The 23,981-nt window shown below is 41.6% G+C and overlaps 1 protein-coding gene across 19 annotated transcripts in view; it reads right to left on the bottom strand.

Annotated features, from left to right (window-relative positions):
• Positions 1 to 23,981, bottom strand: part of adgrl2a (adhesion G protein-coupled receptor L2a) — an 89,440-nt gene that overhangs the window by 49,809 nt on the left and 15,650 nt on the right. For all 19 annotated transcript variants that reach the window (XM_005734910.1, XM_005734913.1, XM_005734917.1 and 16 more), the window contains exons 2-3: positions 19,710 to 19,894; positions 4,197 to 4,410 (exon numbers count right to left, since the gene is read on the bottom strand). In XM_005734910.1, the coding sequence (XP_005734967.1) occupies positions 4,197 to 4,410; positions 19,710 to 19,785 (290 nt within the window). In that variant the 5' untranslated portion in view covers positions 19,786 to 19,894. The remainder of the gene's footprint in view (positions 1 to 4,196; positions 4,411 to 19,709; positions 19,895 to 23,981) is intronic.

Genomic DNA, 23,981 nt, shown 5'->3' with positions numbered 1-23,981 from the left:
CGAGCCGCCCCTGACATTGATATAAATAGTGTAAGCGGCATCATTTATTCTCCAGAACTGCTTCACATTCATTGACAACAACTTCAAAGATGCAGCTAATTGCATGTTAATGTTTTTACAACATGTTATATTTGTAAAAACCTGCTGCATTTAATATGTCATTATGAAATATAACATTTCAAATACACGGTTGTTGACTGGTAATAATAATAATAATTGTCACGATAATTATTAATTAATAATCAACTCATGCTGTCCCCTAATCCTGCTGATGAATTTAATCTTCTCTGTTAGAGACGTATCTGCACTGATCATTTTCATCAATGATACGCTCTTTAAAAAAAAACCATGATGCACAGACACCAATCATGTTATGTTACAGCAATCAATGACCTTGTTATCTAATACTTACAGTGAACCTCATTAGTCAAAGAGAAATCAATAGATGTAAGCTGCTCATATTGTATATCCTTTTTTTTTTAGATGATCAGTCGAGGTGCTTCACTGTCATGTTTTCTTATTCCTTGAACTGTGATGGAGACTGATGGACAGATTTAGATCAGTAACATCTAAGCACCAGATGGTTGTTGCATGCACAAGTAAACGCACTACAAAATAATATTCAAATGCACCTAAATTACAGTTTTAATTTAGTAGATGTTATCTGTGTGGCGAGAATGTGTTTGTAGTCATTATCATTATCATCAGCGTAGATGAGGAAATGTAATCATTAACAACTAAAATCCTGAAAAGAAAGAAAAAAAAAACACATCACTGAATATTATTACCAATGAATTAATTATTTCAAACCGTACTGCCATGCAGTTTCACATCTGCTGGGGAGGTGTCCACATGAAAAATTCCTGTACAGATTATCACCCACTTGAGTCGACTAATTGCTTGCAGCTGAATGTTCTAATTGAGCCACAACAGTCCTAAGGCTATTTTCATAAAATCATTGTGCTCATGAATATAATATGCCAGCTAGATATAAAAACAACTTGGAGTGCCAACAGGATCTATCAAACTCAGTGAAGCCTCAATCCAATTCTCCACACTTCGGGGCCACATCAATTTCGGATGTTTAAAAGTGAACACAGTTTTCCACACACGAGTACTAATGTGATTTCCCCCCACACACTTAAATTAGTAGACCAGAGTAATTATGGCAACAAATATTTTTGATTCTTGAATCCCTTTATTGATGTAGGCTGTACAGTAGGAAATACTATTTTCCAGTTTTTTCCACATACAGTGTGTGTGCAGGGGAGTGTTCAACAAAGGGACCGTTTTCAGCTGAGCTAGCCTCGGAGTTTAGACTCGGAGAGGAACCGAGGGCTCAGACCTCATGCCAAGGAAACAAACACTGCATTCCAAACAGGCAAAACAATCACCACGTTCCTTTTTTCCCCATTTGAAGAGAATTATTTTTGGCAGCAGGGGCAATCTTTCATTACATTTGCTTCCTATTTCAGTCTATTGCTGTAAATAAACGGGCAGGAGAAAAAGAATGTGTAATTAGTCCCATATGCAGTCTTGGACATTTGTCAAGCTGTCCTTGAATCTATTTTCATGTCGGTGAACTCCTTTTGCTTTTTATGATACTGACTACATAAAAACTCCAATCCACGCTTTCCACTCGTATAAATAATGACTCACTCATCTGTTCTCACATTTCCATGGTGATCTCAAAAGAACTTTGTGTTTTGTCAGACGTTGTTCTTGTAAAGTACCTGTTTTGTGGATTTTGAACTTGTGTCCCTCGCAGAGACCTCTTTTATGACAGTCTCTTTGAACACTACAGCATCGACATCACTGTGCTAAAAACACATTTAAAACAACATCTGAAGTTCAGCCTCTGGCACTCTCAGGATGTGAGGAATGAACCCCAGTCCTACAGACATCAGTGTCTGAACTGGAGACACTGGTAGAGAGCGTTTTTGAGATTTGTTGTCAGCCTCCTGCTGGGTCGGTATTTGTGCTTCAGTTTACTGTTTACTGTTGTGTACGAGCGAGGCTGAGGCCAGCGTAATACATATGGCCACAAGCGGAGAGGCAGCCTGCAGCCTTTCAGGACAGACAATGTGAGTCAGCTATCTGACTTCATCAAATAGGACTTGACAATAACCCCCCTGAATACAAGGGCTCTACTTTTTTATTTCATTATTTTTTTTATTTCCCAAGGCGGCGTGCCAGAGTTGCTGACGCTCTCATACCGTCCAATATCTCTCTCTGTGGCAGTCATATGTCATTCCATCCTGTGCACTTTGGCTCCGATGGCATCCCTGTGTGACAACTGGTCTCGTGTATTAGGTCTCATGTATGCAGCGTTCCTGCTTGAGCCAAGTTTGCAAGTGTATGTGCGCGTCAGCGAACGTGTCGATAGCTTTGCATTTAATGACAGCTACAGAGATGGTTTCAAGCTTGCATTGTGGTGTTCATTTATTCAACTGTCCATTAGCAACCTTTGTTTCCATGAGAGAGTTGTGAAGGACTCTGAACATTTTTCTATAAATGCAAATAATAACTAAATGAAAATGTGCAAGGCTCACAAAAACATGCTTATTTTTTCAATGTAAAGTTGTATTCATTTGCTTACAGTCTGTGATGAGTAGTATCATCTCATTTTATCTGACTTCTTGGACAGAAAAACATTTATGAGCTAAATTCCTTGAGAAATGTCCTTTTATCCCTGGTGACATTACGCGGTCAGAGTTACGCAATAATAAGATGAACTGGAATTACTGACTTGGTCTGCAGTGTTAGCATTGTGACACTGCAAATAATGAATAATCTGCAAAATTGGAATTAAATCTTTTTAGTGTTTGTTGTCTCATAAAAGCCTAAAATTCAGATTGGACTAAAGGCTGAAGTCAGACTGGTAATGAACTCGTCTCACTGTATTGTTGGTGTGTTAGTGTTTGTTATAGCACCTCAGCAAACCTGCAATATGAAAAAAGTGCATATCATTAAAATGCATATGTTATGTGTTTCACGTTGACTTTTTAAAGCCCCGGCTCAAAACAGCTTTGGTGCGTGTTGCCTTTCGTTTCCTTAGAAACATTAACGACTGCCCTCAGATGTTCTCGTGTTCTTCTAGTATTGCAGATAAATGAACAGGAGTGGAGAAACTTCTCTCCCTCAGACCACACCGCTGTTGTTCTTGGAACTGCAAAATGGTTAACACATGACTTTATGCCATTAGACTTTGGCAGTTGGTGGTGAATTGACAAATGCAAAACTTAGTGAGTTGAGTTGTATATTTCATCTTAAAAGTGTCAACCCCAAATTTTGCGGTCTGAATGGAAAGCTCAATTCAGATACATGTGCAATAGGGTCAGAAAAATAACTGTATCCATGCACTTTCCATTGAGTGCATTTATTCAATTCTGACACAATTTTTTGGTGCCAATCTAAAGCAATACTGGGTGCCAAAGTTAACACTATCAGCCAGAGTGCGAATATCAGCTATGGAGCATCTTTGAATCGTGCTAACAGCCTGCTCTTAAACTTACCAGAAGGAATTTACACATGAGATCAGTATGATTTAGGAAGTTTAGGAAATTCAGACAGTAGAAGTAGAACATTTAGAAAAGTAATACACATTATACTGTAGAAATACTCTTCATCATAATCAATATTTATCATACACATTTTTTTCATTTTTATTTATTTTTAAATATTTATTTATTTTATCAGATAAATGCAGATATTAAATGTATGTATATAAGAGCAGAAATGACAATGGGCAGCAGTTTGGATGGGAAGCTTTGTTACTGCACTCTGTGACTTTGGCTGTGTTTCTGTTTTAATCTGCTCTCTCTGGGCTGTTTGCCCAAATTGATTTAAAATTCCAAGTTCTGATGAAATTTCTAATTCTCTTCTGCTCGGTTTCGGCTGTCTCAGTAGTGCAATCTTATTACACACTCATATTCTGTTTTTCTGTTTTTATGCAACTGACAGCAACACTGTTATTGTTCTGGGTGACTTTTACTCCAAAGCCGAGGGATACGGAGGGTTTTTGTTCTCAACACAGGATGCCAACAGGGGCAACCATGCAAAATGAACAACAGCGGACCACGACAAAGAAAATGTTATCATGCTTATCAATCATTTCACTTCTGTGACAGCGGAAAATACCTTTAGATTTATTAGTTATTATTACTGTTATTATTTGGAGGTGTCTGCAGTGTTACCTTTGTGACATGATCTTGTAGGCGTCTGGAAGATAGCAGTTTATGTTCTCCATCTGGAAAGGGTCGGCATCGCAGATCTTGTCGTCTGTTCGGCCATAGTTGGCGCTTTCGATCATGATGACATCACTTCCTGGACACCGCAAATCAATGGGGTAACCCTCACAAGACAGCTCTCTCCGCACTAAACCAAATGGCAGGGCAGCTCGACTAAACCCTGAGGGAGAAGAGAAGGAGAAGGAGCTCTATCAGTGCGGATCGAAGCATGGAACTACAGCGACTTAGAGGAAGAGGGAGGCAGGAGACAAAAGAGATCAGAGGTGGATATACACAAAGGAAGCATCTTCAAACATCGCTTTCTCTTATTTTATTCAGAAGATGTAACTTTTCATCAATATAAATAAGAAATCTAAAGAGTAAAAGCCCAGACTAGACTGCAACTCTGACATACATCAGTATGCCGAGTGAACATTTCAGATCTAAACCGCACCAGGGAGCTAATAGTGTTAGTATGTCATCCACGTGCCTTAACTGCTACTAAAAAAAGAGAAATCAATATTTGTCATTAAAGTCTAGTTTGTCAGCTTAAATGTCTGGAGCCTTGTTTCCCCCTGTGACCATCTACATAAGCATGCCGACACAAGAACAACCTTTAAAGGCTGATGTCACGTTAACATAAACAATTAAATAAATACATTTTTAACCATCTGTTTTCTTCTCTGCTGTTGTCGCGTGTTTCACTTCAATACGGGGCCTGACTGACACTGCAGAGTCTATCACTGGAGACTTGCGGTTTACTTGCAATGCTCATTTTTCTATCCAAAATGAAAAAGAACAACAAGCATGACAACATGAGTGTAATTTAATCCACTTTCCAGTGCTGACAATCGAAGGCAAGGCTATTGGGAGGCTGAAAAAAAGGTTTATGAATGTGAGTGTGTTCAGTGTGTGTGTGTGTGTGTGTGTGTCGGGGAGGGGGAGGAAAAATAGAAAAGAAATCAATATTGTGGCTCGGCGAATACGAACAATGCCAAAAGCCATATTTAAACTAAAAGTGAACTACCTGCATAAACTATAGCGCTCTACATACTGCGTGTCTTTTTGGCGAGAGCAGCTTCCTGCAGCTATGTCATGTCAGATATCAAAGAAACCTGGCGCGGAGCTAAAAATGATTTTCAGATGCTTCTCTGCAGACTCTGAACCACGGCTGAATAAAAACTACAGTTTCAGTCACCTTTATAGTGCTTTAAACATCGCTGTTAATGCAACTTGGTTGATGGCTTTGTTTCCGAAGAACGCGTTTCCTTAATGAGCTTTATTCACAGTTGCAAAAGAAAATAAAGCACGCCGCCGCCGCCACTTCTAATGCACTAATTCGTTTGGCTCCTGGACAAGTCCGGGCGATCCATATGTGCAGTTGTTTGGAATTATGAAGCACTTTATTACTTCATGAGGCATTGTGTGACATGGCATTGTGGCAGCTGTTTACTTAAAGCCACCGAGTAAATTGGTCAAGAAAGGCTAAGTTCATTGTACCCTGCTGAATGATTCATCAATTAATTACCAAAACAATTATCTTAGTGTGATTTAAAGGCAAAGCTACAGTGGCAGGGGATTAGCATTCTGCTTTTTCTGCTTTGCCTCGTAATGCTCCTGTGGTATTTTACAAAGTAAGATAAATGTCAGCTTGTATTGCCAGATCCACCGTTTGTGAGCCAATCAGGTGAAAGGCCTGTTTCTGAAGGTGCTCGGTGAGGAGCTCGGGGTAAACAAAGGATATATCTGTATGGATGAGGGCAGCTGCCCTGGCCTATCACTAAAAGACTTTTATTTGTTTGGGAGCATAAAATCATCAGGGAAGGATCTTTTTTCCTCCACTTGCACTTTTTGACAGCAAACTTTCTCATGTGACCAATAGACATGAAAAAGTAAAGGCTTTCAAATATGATAGGTTGCGGCTGTATTTCATTTTTGCAGCCCCTTTCTCTCTCGAGTCAAAAAGAACGCTTAAGGTGATAAACAATATATCAGAGATGTTGGCTTGAGAGAAAAAACCCCTGAAACACAGCATGTTAAGAACAGGACTTGACAGCCAATCTTGAGTTCGTGTCAATGTACTCCAGCTTTGTCAAAAGACTGAAATATGATGTGTAGTAACTACAAGAGCCTATGTAAAACATCACTCAAAGCCGTATCGCAATTTTACGCTTAAATCATGTCACAAAAGTGGTGGATGTGTAATGGAAACTCATCTATTGCTTTTCTGTCAGCTGTTGTCACATCAAATGAAGAATTGACAGCTCTCACTTTTTTCTGCATATGAGGAATAAAAATCATTTTAAAACGTGATTTCAATAACTGAAGCTAACACATTTTTGCTACCCTGCCTTAATATAAAGGTGACCGGGCAGCAGATCAGCATGACTGGGTGGGAGACGGTAAACTTGGCCAAGTGTTCCGCTTTTTTGGCCATGTGTAAGACCTCCGAGTTTGATCTCCAAATCCACAGCCAAACCCACTGATGCTCTGCATTTCTGGATCACTGTTAAAACACTTAAATCACTCTGCCTTTACAATCTTCTGGTTTTTTATGATTTAGAGCTGATGCAGTCTCTGCGCTTAAGTAGGAAAACAGCGGCCGGAGCAACGAGGAGATAAATGTAGGCTCAAGAGTACCGTACGACTTCTACAAAAACACGCTGTGAAATTATTTTCTTGTTCATATTACTGGTTCTCAGACAAAATTGCTGTCCTCTAAACTCATTTCATTCACCAGCTGGGCTTGTGCATCATGAACCAAAAGCAGCATCGTAAACAACCTCAAAAAGCCTCTCAATTGATTAGGCCTGAGGCTGATTTTTTCCCTCTCTCTGGTGTCAGATGGTATTTTTAGTTCATGGGGAGATGGGTGACAAAGATAAATCAATATGGGGGGACAAACAATAGTTCTGTAAACAAATGTCAGTGGAATAGATGGGTGTCCTTATTTCTCAATTAAGTTAGTAATGTTGTACTGTTTGTACAAGTATTTCATTTCATTTATTCCGTTTTGGATGAGATCCTCAGAAAATCTGTCCTCCTCACATACGCATTTGTCACTGTTTCACTTAAATAAGTATTGACCAAGATCAGCCCCACAAAAAATCATTTCTCTGCTATGCTGGGAGACTAAAATGTGCACTTTAAATAATGTTTTCTTAGGTTCTTTTCTACTGTATAATAGAGGCTTTGTGCCACTCCTGAAAATAAATCCTCTTTGTCTGTTTTCATATAGATAGTATGAAGGAACCAAAACACCATCGATCACGCGTCGCAATTACACGAGAATAATATGATCACACTGAATCTAACATAAACAAATCCAATGCTTACTGTCTCACTTAACTAAATGATTTCATTATTCAAATGAGCCAGAAAAGTAATCATTATTTTGCTCATGGGGCCATTAGCATAACTATTCAGCGAATGCATGATATGAAAATTATTTACTTTCCATACGGTGACAGTAAAACATGTCAAGAATATCAATACGCGGCGGATGCTAAAATATTGACGACGTAAACCATCTATTTTGGTTTTCCTGCGCACTCTTGCTGATGTTCTAAAAACCCATCCAGACAGAGCTCAGCAGTTAATTGGGGGAGCTGAGGGCACTTGTTGCTATATTATGTTTCAGGAACCTCTTTACCTCGGAGCTTTCTACAAAGAGGCTGCTGAGCAGACAAAATGGCGCCACCCAAGTGTGCGCTGATGGTTCACGGACAGAAAAACATAATCACAAGTCTGCGCCTGGAAAGAGTTTTTAGACGTGCTCGTTTTCTCCTGTCTTTTCCGAGTTATGCGGCCACGTGCTCATAAAAGAAGCCCGGCAGCCCCATCGTCACTGATAGCACGCACTTCAGAGATCTTAAAACACGAGATGCTATTTTACTCGCTTTGATGTGCTTTCACTTTAAGATAGTGCACGATGTATACAAGCTCTTAAAATATAGATTTATATCAATCAAACACGAAGAAGGAGAATTTTTGAAGCATTCTCGCCATTAATTAAACAGCAGGGGGTGAAAGTTTAAGACATAGACAAAAAAAAAGATATAATATGGAAAGCTCAGTCCTGTCACCATGGCAACATGATGGGAGCAGAGACATTATTGGCCAGGCCCTTATCGTGGACTTTCTAATCAGAAATTCTGGTCAGCCATCAGCCCCACCACCACGACCACAAGAAGACCAGTCCGGCTCATCGCCATCGGCTGTCACGGAGCAGAGCGAGGATTACTGACATCATCCTCCCGTAAAGCATTCAGTCAGGGCTCTGTCTTTAATGTGATGCGATTCGACAGTAAACCTTAAAAATGTCGTGCATTTCCCAGTCAACAAGTGAACATTATAAAACATCTGTTTGCTTTAAAAGAAATCTGAGCACTTAACCTTTTGACATGTGCTTGTAAACGCTGTAAATGGTGTTGGAACATGCTAGTAATTGACTCTGATTGGTGCATAGCACCTCTATTTCCATGGGTTATAGCACTTTATTAAGCCAGTGACAAACCTCTATTTAAGGCTTTCCACTCCGGCTTTTATTACCCAGACTAACCTTTGCGATGACTTTAAGCATGTACAGAAGCTGAGGCTGAAGAACTGTGAGAAACCTCCCATATGTAAGGGCGGCCGATTAAGCGCCGTCTCGTTGCCGTAATGTTTTAATTCATTTTTCTCACAGATGAGCCAAATCAATCGGAAAGTGACCATCTGTTAGGATATGAGTGTCATTGAAGCAGAGGTAATGACGAAAATGTCTTCCTATTTCACAGAAATGAGGAGACATTAGGGTCTTTTTCAGCCATGTAGAGACTGTGTAGTCTCATCAAGCCGGATAACAGACATAAAGAACATGCAGTCAAAACGGCTGCATTTAATCAGAACACCAAACTTACTATCTTTCTATGAAATAGTTTTTTTTCAGTATTTCTTTGCTCCAACCCTAATGCATAATTGAGAGTAGTCTGCTTTTCATCACAGCTATATTGCATCCAGCTAATGGTTTTTAAATCAAAATGACTCTCTGCAACTCCAGTTATACTTTTTCCAGAGTTAGTCCAGGAGCTAGGCAGAGGCTGATCAAAAGGTCTATTCAGTCATCATTGTGCTCCGAGCACAAAAGAGGACTCGAGATTATTTTGATGTCACACCAGATAATTTTTCTGTCGAGAGCCAATGAGAAGTGTGACGGGGACGCTCCCGATGCTTGTCGTCTGCCGTTAACGCAGCCCTTTGATTTTCCTCGCTGCTCTGATGAGAGCTAAACAGCTGCTTGTAAATGAGCTAGCTTCGCTGCTCGGCCAGCCATTATTCTGCACTCCTGAGCCGACAAGGTCGCTTGCTGGGGGGATTTTGGGTGAAAGGAAAGTGTGGCCTATAGCATTAGCTTGGAGCCACAGGAACCACAGCTTGAGTCCCCCAGGTTCTGGCACCCCCGAGCCCCCTCCCTTTTTCCTTCGAGTCTGCGAAGGAAAAGAAACCTTTAAGTCAAAACTCTTCCCACAGTGCTGATTCTATAATCCAGAGATATCCTTTACAACAGCATGTATTCTTAAGAAGTCAGGTCCATGCAGGGGAGGAGAAGAAAGAAAATATTGCATATATCCTGCAAACAGCAGGATATGGTCGACTGCAGACTCTGTGTGGCCATTGTAAAGAAGAATTGCACTGGCTCGACAGATATTAACGTTCTTTGGAATTCCTTCATATTAACTTTAGCTTATTTTGTAGCTAACAGCAAACAGCAGTTACACGTGCAGACGTTTCATCTGTAATTCAGCCCAAAACATCTGTATATAATTAAGGTGTTTGAAATTCTATATATATGCAGAATATAATTTAGTCTTTAAAACCTACTTGCACATAGAGAGGGAGACAGGATCAGAGAAAGATATTGGGAGAAGAACAAGAGGCAAAGAGCAGCAGGAGAATGAGCATTCCAACCTCATTTGTATTCTCCACCATCCAGTTCACTCCAGTTCATTTACATCTCTGCTACTTCCATAGCAACAGCAGGGGGGCTATCAGGAGCATCTTTGATATAGGTACATGACTCTGAAAAAGATCTTGTCATTTTCCTCTGAATAGGTACTGTGAGAAAAAAACCCATTTTCCATCCTTTTGGTTTGGGTGGGCCTCCCTAAACAGGATTTTAACCTGTCACAGACTCCCCCCCACCCCCCGTTTAGTTTTTTCCTCCAACCAGCACCTGTAGACATATGTCTGCACTAGAAATACCATCATTGCATAGGAAGGAAATATAATCCTGTGGAAACCAAGCACCCGAGCAGGGTCCGAGTATTTATTGTATTTTCTTTCTGATCCGTAAGAGTTTGAACAAATGCATCGAGTCTTAATGCCAGACAGAATCAGAATGCACAACAACGGCAGGAAAACACAACCTCATCAAGTTCCATGTGCACTTGTATGTAAATCAACCTTTAGGCCTAATTAAGCTCTATGGGGCTCATCAAGGTCATAAATCCCATTTTTTCATAAAGCATTATTGACTTCACATTATCTGCACATGTCGGCTGACTGCACTCGCACAAGCACACAGTGTCATCTCACTGTCTAATATCGGATAGCCCTGAGGCCAGGCAGTGTGTGTGCGTTGCTGTGTGTGTTTGTATTTGTGGGAGAGAGAAATGGGGAGTGCTTTTTAGGTCACACACAAAAAAGCAAGGACATCTTCCGGTAATGAAATGGCTGCGATGACCATCAAATAGTAAATTTTGTTTCATGGTCCCTAACAAATGGTCACTGCCAGACTTGAATTTTAAATCGCTATACATTTAGAGATTATCAACGAGAGGTCAAGGCTTCTCGCCTCGTGTTATCACGGTGTGATACCCGGCACAGTGTGGAGGCTTTACTGCAAGGATCCAAAAGGTAAAATATTCCAAATCGTGACACAGCTTCAGTTTTTTTAGCAAAGTAAACTGATTATTATTTAACTTTAAAGTGAACATGCTGCATGCTTTGTTTGATTAGCAGTGTCCTGATCCCACGAGTCGTCCTAAAGAGCTTGATGTGGGGCAGTCCCTGTTAGGGCTGCGTGGCACAGTCATAATTCTGCGATCATGAGTATTTAACGTGACGGCTCACTGACTTCTGTGGCATTTGCTCAAACTCTGCTAACTCTCTGAATCCAAACAGCTGAATACACCAGAAATAAACCTCCAGTAGCCACCAAGCACGTTTAAAGGTGGGAGCAAAGAGTATCGGTGTAAAGGAAAAGAGGGAGTTGAATTTTTTAAAAGTGCACAAACCCAGAACGTGAGCGTGAGGCTCACAGCAACACAATATTTGCTTTGTCTAGACTATCTAGTTCCAATAAATGTTAAGTAAAAATCTGATTACCCCTCCAAACAAGAGGAAAGCATCTTAGTGACAGCAGGTCTGTCAGAACACTGAAAATATTTAGCATGTTTTTAAATGCGATGAGTTTTTTGCAGAACACCAGTCAGACTTCAATTGGTTTGTGTTCGTCACATCGATACCATTTTCACAGTTTCCATTACAAAGAATGTAAAAATTGGACTGAGATGCATTGGGTAGCACAGACTTCCTTCTCTGCTCCAATGAAGCGTTTGATGCTCCTCAATTCAGTAAAGAAGCATTTCCCAATGGGTCACCAGCAGTGGCAGTACACACAAATGAGAAGGATCCATCTGCTGCATGTTTGCCTTCCCAAAGTGCACTTCTTCAAGCAGGCCACAGCAGTGGTTCCTTTCCCCGAGACTCAGCCCTCATGTGTATGCATTTGTGCCACATTATTCAGCTAGTGCTTCAACTGACCCCCACCTGGCATTTAAATTCCCTGACCAACACGCTAGTCATGCCCTGATGACACGACTACTGCTCCAACTGAATTCTTTATGCAGCTCTTACTCAGACTAGACTGCAGACTTGCTGCCTTCTAGGTTCGGCAGATTGTTATGTGACAAAACACCGTTTTACTCTGATACAATGGCCTCATCCAAGGTTATGCACAACTCCAGAGTTCTTATCTGACAAAGACAGAGCAACAGTTGTTTGGTTTGATTAGATTTTTCTTATGAAGGACTTTTTTCTTCTTCTTTTTTTAAATCATGGGACACTTATCTTAAGATTCCCTTTGGTTCAAGGATTCCAGCTCATGATTCTTGAATAGAAAGTTGAAATTGAATTTAACTCAGTTTATCAGGGATTTATTTGGCGTTATTCATTATAATCCACAGGCTAAGGCTTACCTTGATGGCCTTCCATGTTACATGTGTTTTCCCCCCCAGTGAATCATCTTACCTTTAAAAAGAAGGTCCGCACCAACATTTGTATGTGTGTGTCTGTTTGAAACTTTGACTTCTGGAATAACCTCGTCTGAATCACGTCTGATGCCCAAAATTCTCACTCCTCCATCTGTCTGCAGCCCTCACACATGTCACAGCAGGAAGTTCTCATTTAAGAGTTTCAGATGTCGCTCATGGTTATCAACCTTATTTACTGCATGCTGGCTATTTTAAATAATGGTGGTGGTACTGGTGTGTTTGGAGGGGGTTGTCTTGAAATTAAGGTACAAACCGAATAAGAGGCATGGGTAAGTAATATAAAAATGCACCAAGGGGGTTGGGGTTGAGTTGATATCACTAATTTAATTTGATAGTCCTTTATAAGATGTCTTTTATTACAGTTTTCCTTCCGCCCATCATTTACCCAAGAGTGGGGCTTAAAAGCAGGAGCCAAAGCCCCTGACGTGCAATCACACTCAGGGGTCATTCTGGCTCACAAAGTCACACGAGGTCAAGTCATAGCGTTTTTACAAGCGCATAAACGCCCTGAGCTAGCATGTGTGAAGCCTGCCAGCAACTAAACCAGCAGGTCGTGACATCTTCCTTCTAACTAAACAGCTTCTTTATTTACTGCAACCTGCTTTGGCACCATTTGGTCACGTAGCCAAGAAGCACAAAAACACAGAAGAAAGTACAAATACTAACTAGAGAGGAAAGCTGTAAGTTAACAAAGCTTCATGAAAGGGCATTCAGACTGACTTCAAAAGGTCGTGGCTCTAAATTCAGTATATTTATGGGTGTAGTTTCACCACCCCTCAAATACAGGAGCCTCTTCAGGATTTATAGCTGCTCTAAATCAGCAATGAAGAACAGGACTCCAGTAAGGGCAAGCAGGGATATATTACATGTGACTCTTGAGAGCGAACTGTAAAATCTGTGAAATCATAAGGCTCTAGATATATTACGCTCTCTTAACAGAAGCTGTCATTACATGTCCTGCAATCAGTTTTCCTTTGCATGACATTCAAACCGTACCTGCGCTTTTCTGCGAGCGCGTCTTTCGGCAGTGGCCCTCACAATGAAAATGTGATTACGTCCTCTTTAAACACCTGCAGATTGTTGCTGTTTACGTATTTCAGCTGTTGAAACGAGTCGATGGTTTCATAAACAGCAGTTCAGGACCACTTCACTGCCTTAGTTGCTCTTGTTGTTGAAATCAGAAGGTGCGGCAGAGCTAAACTGCTCGCGCTGATAAATACGTGTAATTCACCCTACGAAGGAAAACGGCAAAGAGCACACAGTTAAATCCATTCATGAGGATTTCCTCCATCTCTGATTTTGCAGAAGGAGCTGAAAAGCGAACATGGACACGCTGCGACCCATGTGACCTGAACTCTGCAGTTTAATCACCTTAATATTCCACATCATTACAGCAAAAGAAAAAAAACCGACATTTGCCTTTTGACCAGCTGAGCTAGTTCATTTGTGCGGCACAAGGTGTTCGCGCTGGTTCTTGTTTGAAATACTGTCGACACCGGATAATCAAAAACATTCGACTCATCCTCCCCTTGCAGACAACACTTCAGCAGTAGTCCTTGCATGAGGTCTGTCTGTAGTCCTTGATGTCCACTACACAGGCTCTAAGAGCCTGTGCTATTTCTGCCATCATGCGAGGAGGTTCAGGTCTTTTCTGAACACTTTTGTATCTGCTGGATATACCGAAACCTTTAACATCAAATCTTGCAGCTAACCCGGGTTTCAGGCACAGCAAGTAGCAAATATGGAACACGAGGGCAAACACAGACACAACTTTTAAAACGGAGGCATATCTGTGACAAATTGAAGCCTGCTTATACCAAGATGCTCACATCCATCTGCCACGGTCACATTAGAGACTACCAACAAAAGCACAAAACAATAAATTTTCCATGAACAACAGTCTCTGGTTATAGACCACTGCACTGGAGAGTGATAAGATAGATTTGTTTTCCCATATTTGGGATTTAGAGAAAAGACTTGATAAGGTTATCAGAACATGTTTTGTAGATTGTTTGGGATATACCCGCATGATTCTAGCAGGGCAAGAACAAAGCGAGACAAAGCATGACGGTAAAACTGAAGACAGACAGGGACATGTGGGTAAATGACTAATCTAAGGGTGCCTGAGATACGACCGAGCAGAGGGCTCGTGGGACCCGTGTGAATTCCCGTTATCCAGACAGATCAGCCTGGAGAATGATGGGACAAGGTAGGTTTCACACTAAGTCTGAGGCTCTGTCATGCTGAACCACTCTCTCAGACAGGCCTGAAACCCAATTAAAGACCATGTTAGAGGTTGAGCAACACATGAGGAAACACAGTCTTGTTGTTTTGTAGCACAGGACTGGAACACTCGTGGCTTAATTAAAGCAGTAACCGTATTTGCAACAGGAAACTCTTTGCTTCGGTTTAGAAAGAAAGAAAAAATGACCATAGAAACCTTGCGTGAGCAAAATGCTTTATGAAAGACACTTTAGCATCTCTGCCATGACTGACACGGCATCGTATCTGCTGTTTGAGCTGCCGCATCTGTGTCGCGGCCCCAGATCTGGGCACGACTTATGGATGGTGACAGCAAACAACAAACTAATGATGCTTTCCAAGGTTATCTCTGCATAAATAGCCATTAAGAAGAATGCTGACGCGGCAGTCCAAATCCACGAGCGCAGGCTACTAGGAAGCTGTTAAAAACCTTTAGCAAGGGCAACGAGTTAGCAGTCATAGATTTTGGGTTAGTGGAACATCCTTAAACTGCCTCAGTAGCCAGGTGAAGGGAATATCAGTGTTTGGGTGGGAGAAAGGAGAGTGCCAAGATGTCAGTGCTTCACCATGCTTGTGCATGACAAACACCAACCTGGAGCCAGCTGTGACAAAGCCCTAATCCAGAAAATCCCTCCTTCCTTTGCTGAAAATCCTAATGAGGATTTGAAGTACTCGGCAGGGAGGAGACCCGGGGGCTGTGGTTACACCTTGCCACTGCTTGCTCTCCCAGTCATTGTCTCCTTATCTCCTTATTGGCCAAGCCTGGCTGGCGATGAAAGAGACATGACAGCATGGTGGGCCTTCGTACACAGGCCCCACGCCTGCCTGGCTCCGCGGGGAGCCAGATTCCACAAACAACCAGGATGACATCACACAGGAGGTAGAAAGACAAAACCAACAGAGGTTGGTTTAGACACACGAGATAAAAGGGAATTTTAAAAATCCAGCCCTTTAGCCTTTACCGTTTTGCTTCAACAATAAGCAAATTGGAAAGTATGAAAACTTAGCATTTCAGAAAGTAATTATGCAACAACTGATTTGTCTCTGTTAACAAATTAGGTATGGGCCAATGTTTTCAAAGGCTGGCTCATAGCTAAATGCCAAATTAAGTGATCAGGGGACTGGAGCATGGCGACGCAGCGGGGTGCTATTCTTTTTCCACGGACACAACCGACACAAACGAGTATTCAAAAAGGGAAAAAATGGTTTACTCATCTAACAGTGTTCTCTTTTTATTTTTAAGACAACTAAGAAAGAGGCACCTGGCGCTGGGCAGAATGAACGGCTAACGATTAGTCTGAGATACAGTGTGTGTGCCTTTAAAGACCGGGCTTATGATAACAGGATTTATAGTTTACCTGATTGGATTTACCTGTTAGATAGTTATCTTCTTATCTTCTTGCCCTAATGCTGGTCAGTAAGACACTGGAGCAGAAAATAGAGAACAAAAAAGAGAACAACGTGGAAAATAACAAGATAGCAGCCTGCCATCTTAATGAAGTTATAAAACAGGCTTTTATGGTTACAAGAAAAGGCTAAATGGGTCAAATAGGTGGTGCCAGAGCACTGGGAGGAGCCGGGTCCTGCCCTTGCAGGTCCTGGTTCACATTATGCTGCAGGCTTTTACTTCTAGCCTTTATATTTTCAAAACACCTTGATTATTTCTCTCCACAGATTTTGGTGTGACAGCTTTTAAAACCCTTCTCTTTTCATTTCACGTGGTACAATAACAGGCCCTTTCTTGCTGCCCTTGAGAAATCTCAAGTACTTTGAACATTTTAAGCATCGAGGAGAAACTAGTGTGGTTTCAGGGTCTGTGACAGAAACGGGAATTCTTAAGCTTGTTTGCCACTTTTGCCACTGAACAAGCAGCTTTCATTATAGTGCAATGGAAGAGAAAATAACTGAAGTTTAATTTTTGTTGCATACGGTCGACATGACCTACTTGAGATAGTTTTTCTTATGTTTGCTTATACATCTGCAAAACATGATCACTCACACAGTAACATCCGTACACTGTGAAACTGTGACAATTAAATTAAACAAACTTCCCAAAAAGCTCCCAGGATAGGGAATTTCCTGATTAAGTGTTGATAATAATTTCAAACCAACAATGGTGCAGGAAGAGCAGCGTAGGGACAGGCGAGTGTGTCGCAACTTTCACCCTAATATCGCATTTCTAAAACTGAATCCCTGCTCTTCGGTTCGGCGCCGCGTAATTCCAACAATCATCGGGAAAACTTCGACGAGAGCGTGTGGCTGAGCTGGGTGGGAATTGTTATTCTGTCGCTGATACATACAAATCCTTTCAACCCCACCAGAATTCACTAAATTATTTTGAAAGATATGTGAGCCAATTTAATCATGTATTGCAGGGGTAAATCACGACTGTTTTTTTTTTTTTTTTTGCAAAAAAATATTATTACTTTGTAAATTACACCTTCGCCTCATTTTAGGTTGGTTGTCATGGTGATATCCACAGGGAAAGCCAATGGGACAAAAGGAAATAAACCCACTACTTTACAGAAGACCACTGTGAGCGTGATTGTTGTGCTGATGCACAGACAGACAGAAACATAGGTATACAGATGAAATGAACGCTATTAATCACTGTGTTTAGATCGCCCTCGCTCTGTTTCACAAGGTAAATTAAAGACTGTAAACATAATTAATTAGTGGAAGGCAAAACATGCGTAGAGCATTGTGAATATTAATGTGTCGCTCACCTATAAGCTGAAACCGGTGCTGCTGGTGTCTGTGGGCTCTTTCTGTTTTAAAAGGGCATTCCCACACTTCAGTATTTCACTTCCATGAATTTAGGGGGAATTCAAAAGGTCAAAATTGATTCACCAGAGGCCAAGATATTTTTGTCAAGTCTTTCCTTCTTAATTCTTTTCCCACTTTTTCCAGTCGCTCTCCTTTAGAACTGTCTTAATGGATTGAGTAGTTCTTATGCTAAATTCTTTTCACCTGATGTCTCTCTAACAAAGGTGAAGCTAAATTATAGACGGAGAGCAGAAAATAAAAAAGTAAGTCTACACTGTAACCAGCACTGGTCTCATATCATCGTGAGTGATCGTAGTATCTATGTCGTAACGACGCCCGTGTGGCCTTTTGTGCAGTACTGTCTGAAACGTATGTAACAAATCAATTTTGGAAATTAATGCTGCAGAATAGGCTGAGGAGGGTGCAATTTTGAGAGATGAGGATGTGAAGGGAAAAGAAAAAACGGGGGAGAAATGAGCCCAGCAAATACAGATATTCATGAAGAAAAAGTGAAGGCATGAGACAGATGGTCAGTATCGGTATTGGCTGTGTGTATGAGTCTTTCTTTAGATACAACAAAAAAGAAAAACTGGAAAACTAACTTTAAACTATTTACAGCACTGCACTAACCCATTTAATTCAATTATAAAAATGCATTAAAAAGATATTAGGGGTAGACGCAGTTTAATGAAGCATGTTTACTTGAGGATATTGTTTGTAATGAACTGTTTCTGGGCTGAGATGGGAAAAAGGAGAAGGTGGGTGGGGGGCTTGGGGAGGAGGCTATCCAGCAAGAGGAAAAAGGTGAATGACAAATGCCATGTTATTAATAAACGGGGCTATTTATGTGTTTTTGAACCCGTTCTCCTCCCCGATTCTGGACACATCGTCATGTCTGTCTCTTCTGCCAGAGTGGACTCACGCAGCACATGCAGTTCACTCCTTCGCACTGTTGCAGCAGATGTGTCTTAAAAAACCATTAGTCTATCGACAAGATTTATTGCAAACCCTGCTGACTGAATTTTGTGGAGCACCCGGTAAACACCAGAGGCAACGCAACATGGATAGGAAAACCTCTGAGGTTTTCCTAAATAGATTAACGTGTATATACACGAGTCTCGTAATTGCTCTTTGCCCGAGGTTCAGAATTGGGGTTTAGTAAAGTGCCAGTATTTGAGGAAAACATATAGATTTGTATGTGCGTGCATGTAAAGACAGTGCAATCGTTTCCCCGACTGTTTCCCATACGGTTTCACATTTCTTACATGAAAGATCAAATTGAACCCAGGTGATACATGAGAAGACCATATGGTAAAGCACATCGTGCCAGTGTGACCTGCTACAGTGTAAATGAATCTTGAGAAATCATTACCTTGAAAACTTGAATGAGTAATCCTACATTATTAAGTTTTTTAAGAAGTAATAAAGCAGGTATAGCGAACAGTTGGCGAGATCTTAAAACAGTTGGCAGTAGTGAAGCAAAATCTGTAAAGACTCATCTTATACTGCACGAAAAAGATGCCAACCTCGCTTTATTTTAAATCCAATAATCAAACGTCTAAAGTAAAGCACCTCTAGTCTTGCGATTAAACACTAATAAGTAGAGGATACAGTTTATGAGATAAGGCTTGGACGCATAAATCTTGTAATTACGATACAGCTGAGAGTGATTTAATCAAAACTTAATGCAGTATGATTAAAACACATTCAAGCTTTATATTTTTTGAGGTGTGAAATCTGTGTGCCTGCCTGCCATGAGACAGAACATTTTAGTGAGGAATTTAAAAATGGATCCAGCTCTGATGCCACTGGGAACAACTGACGCTTTCAAGCAGAAAATCTCAGACAAATCACAATTTACCAACTAATGAAACCACTCAAGATTATCCCCCATCCGCCTGTGCCCACTGTCCTGCAAGCTGCATTACTTACACAAGCAGTGGCTGCACTCAGAGAGCAGATTTGGCTTCAGCCACAATGTAACTGCTTATGCTATATGCAGTAGAAAACAATAGCATTAAAAAAATAAGTTTTTATTATGTGAGCCTGAAAAAAAACAACAACACACTTTTTCAAAAGACGCTATCAAAAAAAAACTAGCAGTATGTTTTTGACGAAAGCAAGAGGAGCTACTTACCCTCTGTGGAGTGTACTTGGGCTAGAGTGATGAGAAACCAGCAGAAAGTGGGTAGTTTCCACAGGGAGCAAGACATGGTGCCAGGTGTTGATGTTGTGTGGCAGATTTGTGTTGTGACTAACAGGTTCTGATTAGAAAAGTCCAAGCCAAGTGGTCTCAGAGATGCTCATCATTGATCCTCTAACCTGCAGAGAACACAAAAAAAGACATTCCCTTCAGCAGTGATAATAATTCAACGTGCGTGCTCTGTCCTTGTGTGATTTCACAGTGGAATTCATCCTGTAACACTCATGTCACAAGGCACTTGATGCTGCATGTACATCCCGCTGCAGAAATGTGACAACTGTGAAATGCCACAAACCCCGTGCAAGCCACTAAAATAAGCCCAGAAGTTCAATAATCCTGCAAAGGGAAATCCCTTGATGGCAGCTCAATGCTAACTATTTCCCCAGCAGGGAGGGGTGGGGGTGAATCGTTGTGTGTGTGTAAGCCGAGGGGGGGCTGAGTGGGATCAGCACCGTGATCAAAAAGACGGATCCCGCCCTGTCCACCTTCTACCTTCTCAAGACCTTTAGCGATGCTAACCTTATCAAAACTGTGTCAACTTGTATTTTCTGTTCCTGTTCCACAGAACACATTCATGCCTTTTGAACATTGTTTAAAATCCCTTTTTTTTGGGCCACTGTCTCACGTGACATCACTTTGATGTGCTAAAACGTAGCACCTTTAAAACACCAAAAGCATCTCGCCGACCGAGTAAAAGCTCTGTTGTAAGAGCTGCAGCGCGTCCTGACACGGAGTAAAACGCTACAGCCACGTGGTGGAAATGCTAAAGTAAATGACAGTAACATTTAGTGCTAGAAATATTAATGATAATAGCCCGGATAGCATCAGCCAAAAAGCTTTCCGTGCAGCTTGCTTTGCATTGTCATTGTTGTTATTGTCCATTTCAGAGGTGGTTTTCTTACATATGGGAGCTGTTTTCACATCCGGTTATTTTTAAGAAGGCTGCACACGTAACGAAACGATCAGCAACACGCATTTTACGTACAAATGTGGCAGTAATGAAGCTACTTTTGGCCGGGGATGCACTACTGGAATCTCACTTGTATCCAAGCGGAGCTCTACTTCTGTTTGAGTGATATTTTATGACCCCCAGACAAACAAACAAACACTACCAAGCAAATGGTCACTTCTCTGTGTTGTGACTGACCACAAACCACCTTATCTCTCCAGTCCCCCCCCCCAGTCCCTTACATCTCTCCAAACCAAAATTCCTGTCTCCCCAGCCCATCCATACCTGTCTCTGTTGTACGAGTCTGAATGTTTGTTTTGCTCTCTTTCGCTACAAAAGCAAATGGCCTCCTCCCCGCCACAGATACAGCGTTGAAGCTGTGTAGGGTGAAACCTAATGCCTACCTGCGCGCCCAGGCATGCGTTTCACAGAACTAACGGCTCCCTTTTGTCTGTGTGTTTACACTGCTGGGCTAAGCTCAATCCTCTCACTCCCATGGACCATTAGCACATTCACCATGGGATATGGCATCACTCTGGCAACAAGGCTCATAGGACCCCATTAGAAACAGTTTTTTTCTTTTTTAGCACATTCAAAAACACAGTTCCATTTTTTTCTTTCCGAGTCTTCAGCCTGCAATTGTTAGTTAAGATTCAAAGGACTGGATGTTATCCGTTATACTTGCAGCTAACAAGAAAAGACCGTGAGGAATTTTGTTTGTCATGTACAGTCAGAGCTGCAAAACCCGTCTTCAGCTGCCTCCTCCACACTGGAGAATATCTGCGGCCCGAAAGGTCTTTGATCTATTTTGTCTGAGTTCTCAGACAGTGTAATAATTTATCACCGAGAAAACATGCAGAGCACACACATTAGCCAACAAAGTTATAATTAAACCTGCCATAATCAGCTCATCTAGTATGACATTGTGCCTCACCTGAGACCTCTAATTTTAGAGCCATTTAAAAGAGGTTAACAGGAGCAGAACACACACACAGCCACCGGGTATTTAGTTTCAATGGAATAATATGCAGTCATGAGGCTTAACAAATGAAAGTTGATCAAACATGTTGGATTCCAATAAAACTCTGACCCTTTTTTTTCTTCAGTCCACGTGGCACCAATTCAATTTATCAGGTGAGTGGCGACACATAATCAGCCTGTAAAGTCAAGGTCCAAACGTACGGCGTAATCAGCTCTTGAGCTGATCGTCTAACAATAAAGCTGGTGGATAGTGACCATATCAGCTTCATCTTAGCCTCATCGGCTACTGGTTTGTCCACTTTTGCCAAAAGACATCTACGTGTGTTGAGCGGTGGATGATGGAAATCAGTCCTTAAAACTAATACAGTATGAACACTCAGATGAAATGAACAGTTTAACAAAATTAGGCTCCTTAACAGGATCATTCATTATTTACTCTTGTGTTTTAGCGTTTAACAGCAAAATATAGTTCAAGAGGAATATGTGCACATGGAGAAGGCGGCATTCATTCAGGCTCTAACCCTGGAGGCGTTAGCTGGAAAAAACGAAATCTGTTAAAAATTAGCTTCCGCTCTTGTCATCACATGCCATTGTCAACAAATGTAGCCTCACTTTGCACCAGGTTCACTCTGTGTGCGCACCAGACTGGGGAAACAGAAGCTACTGGATGTATGTGCACTAGTCCTGCTCAGCTTACATCCTTGACAAGACGCTGTGACCTACTTAACGTGTTCGTTTCGATAACCGGTCTATTGGCTTCCCATGGTGAAGTAGTCATTTTTCCCCTTTACAGTTGCTTTATTAGCTGATGCACCAACAAACGTATCGAGTGATCGTTTAAGCCAAATCAGGTCTAACTAAACTGTTTCTAGCTCGAGTCGACACTTTATGCCAAACTTTATGGTCAAAATAGGTTAAAACATGCATTTCGGTGGATGCGTGTCTTCTTCATGGCTGAGGCTGTTTGTGTATGTAAACAGGCCGGTCTCAATATGATTTATTCTTCCTTCCTTGTCATCATTGCTTAGTGTAAAAAAAGGGAGGCGGCGCGCTCACACGCCCTGTGTCAGAATGCTAAGACAAAGACGGGATGCCTTTAAAGACTTTGCCTTGAAGGCAGCGTAGACCCCCTGCCACAAAAGGAAAAGAAAAAAGAAGGACGACTGTAGATCCGCGGTACACGGGGACGGATGTTCTGTAAATCGACGATAACGGTCCTATACTTTAATATATTTTGTATCATGCTGTGAGTGCTTAACATGCTGAGACACCAAAGGCGCAGGCTGCAGGAAGACTGCAGACTGCCGTTCTCCTCATTAAACAGGCTGAGGTCTCCCCTCTCAGCTGGGGGTTTCTTTTCCCTCTCTTCGCCTTGTAACGGAAACTGCCGGTGATCTCCTTTTGACCATTTTCTCAAATAGCCCTCGACTCCGGTGTGATCTCAGAGCAGGTTTGAGCATCTCTGTAACGCTGCCGCTGCGTCGTGCTGGAAGTTTGGACTCGATACGCAGAGATGCACAGATGACGAGCGCCGCTGTCGACGCGGGTCCTTCGACTTCACGAAACGCATGACCGTAGCGGTCTTCTGTGATTTTTAAGCACAGATTGCTAAAATGTCAACAAGCATCGTAGTGCTTGGGCTAAACGTGAAGCCACTGCAGACAGATGTTTAAGTACTCTGAAAAATGTAGAAGCCACAGGGGCGTGAGCCCAGAGGCTTTAAACATATGTGTGCTTGATATACGGGCAATACAACAGAATGCTTTATAATCAACAACTGTGTGACAAAATTAGGAATTGCAGGAGCAGTTGGTCCTCTTAGGAAAAAAAGAAATAAAAGGGCTTAGTGACTGGGAGGAAGGGGGTTATTAGAAGGGAGGGAGAGAGGATTGATTGAAAAGGACAGTTTGAAATTTAAATGCAGTGGGGGTCTGAAAACAAGAGGCAGATGTGAAAGAATGCTGGGCTTCTTAGACAAAGCTCCTGGTTGTCCCTCTCTAGCTGTTAGAGGGCCACAGGAGAATAGAAGAAGAGTTGGGCCATTCTACAAAACGAGGTCTGGGAGAATGGAGGGGGAGCCGGAATAAAGAACCTGAGTGGGGGAGTGGGACACGAGTTACAATGAGAGACTGACAGCTTGCAAGTCTTGCTTGACCCTTGAATTAGCCCCTGAGCTTTCAACAAACCTCGAGAAAGAGTTGGGATGTTAATTGTCACCGAACATCACAGGGATGCAAAAGAAGGGAAACGCAGGGCCAGATATTCACTGAAATGGA

Source organism: Pundamilia nyererei, unplaced genomic scaffold, assembly GCF_000239375.1.
Source record: "Pundamilia nyererei isolate P.nyererei 1_Seehausen unplaced genomic scaffold, PunNye1.0 scaffold00061, whole genome shotgun sequence".
In the NCBI taxonomy this organism is placed as follows: Eukaryota; Metazoa; Chordata; class Actinopteri; order Cichliformes; family Cichlidae; genus Pundamilia; species Pundamilia nyererei.
Note: the sequence above shows the minus strand (reverse complement) of the source record. Positions and strands in the feature narration are given on the sequence as shown.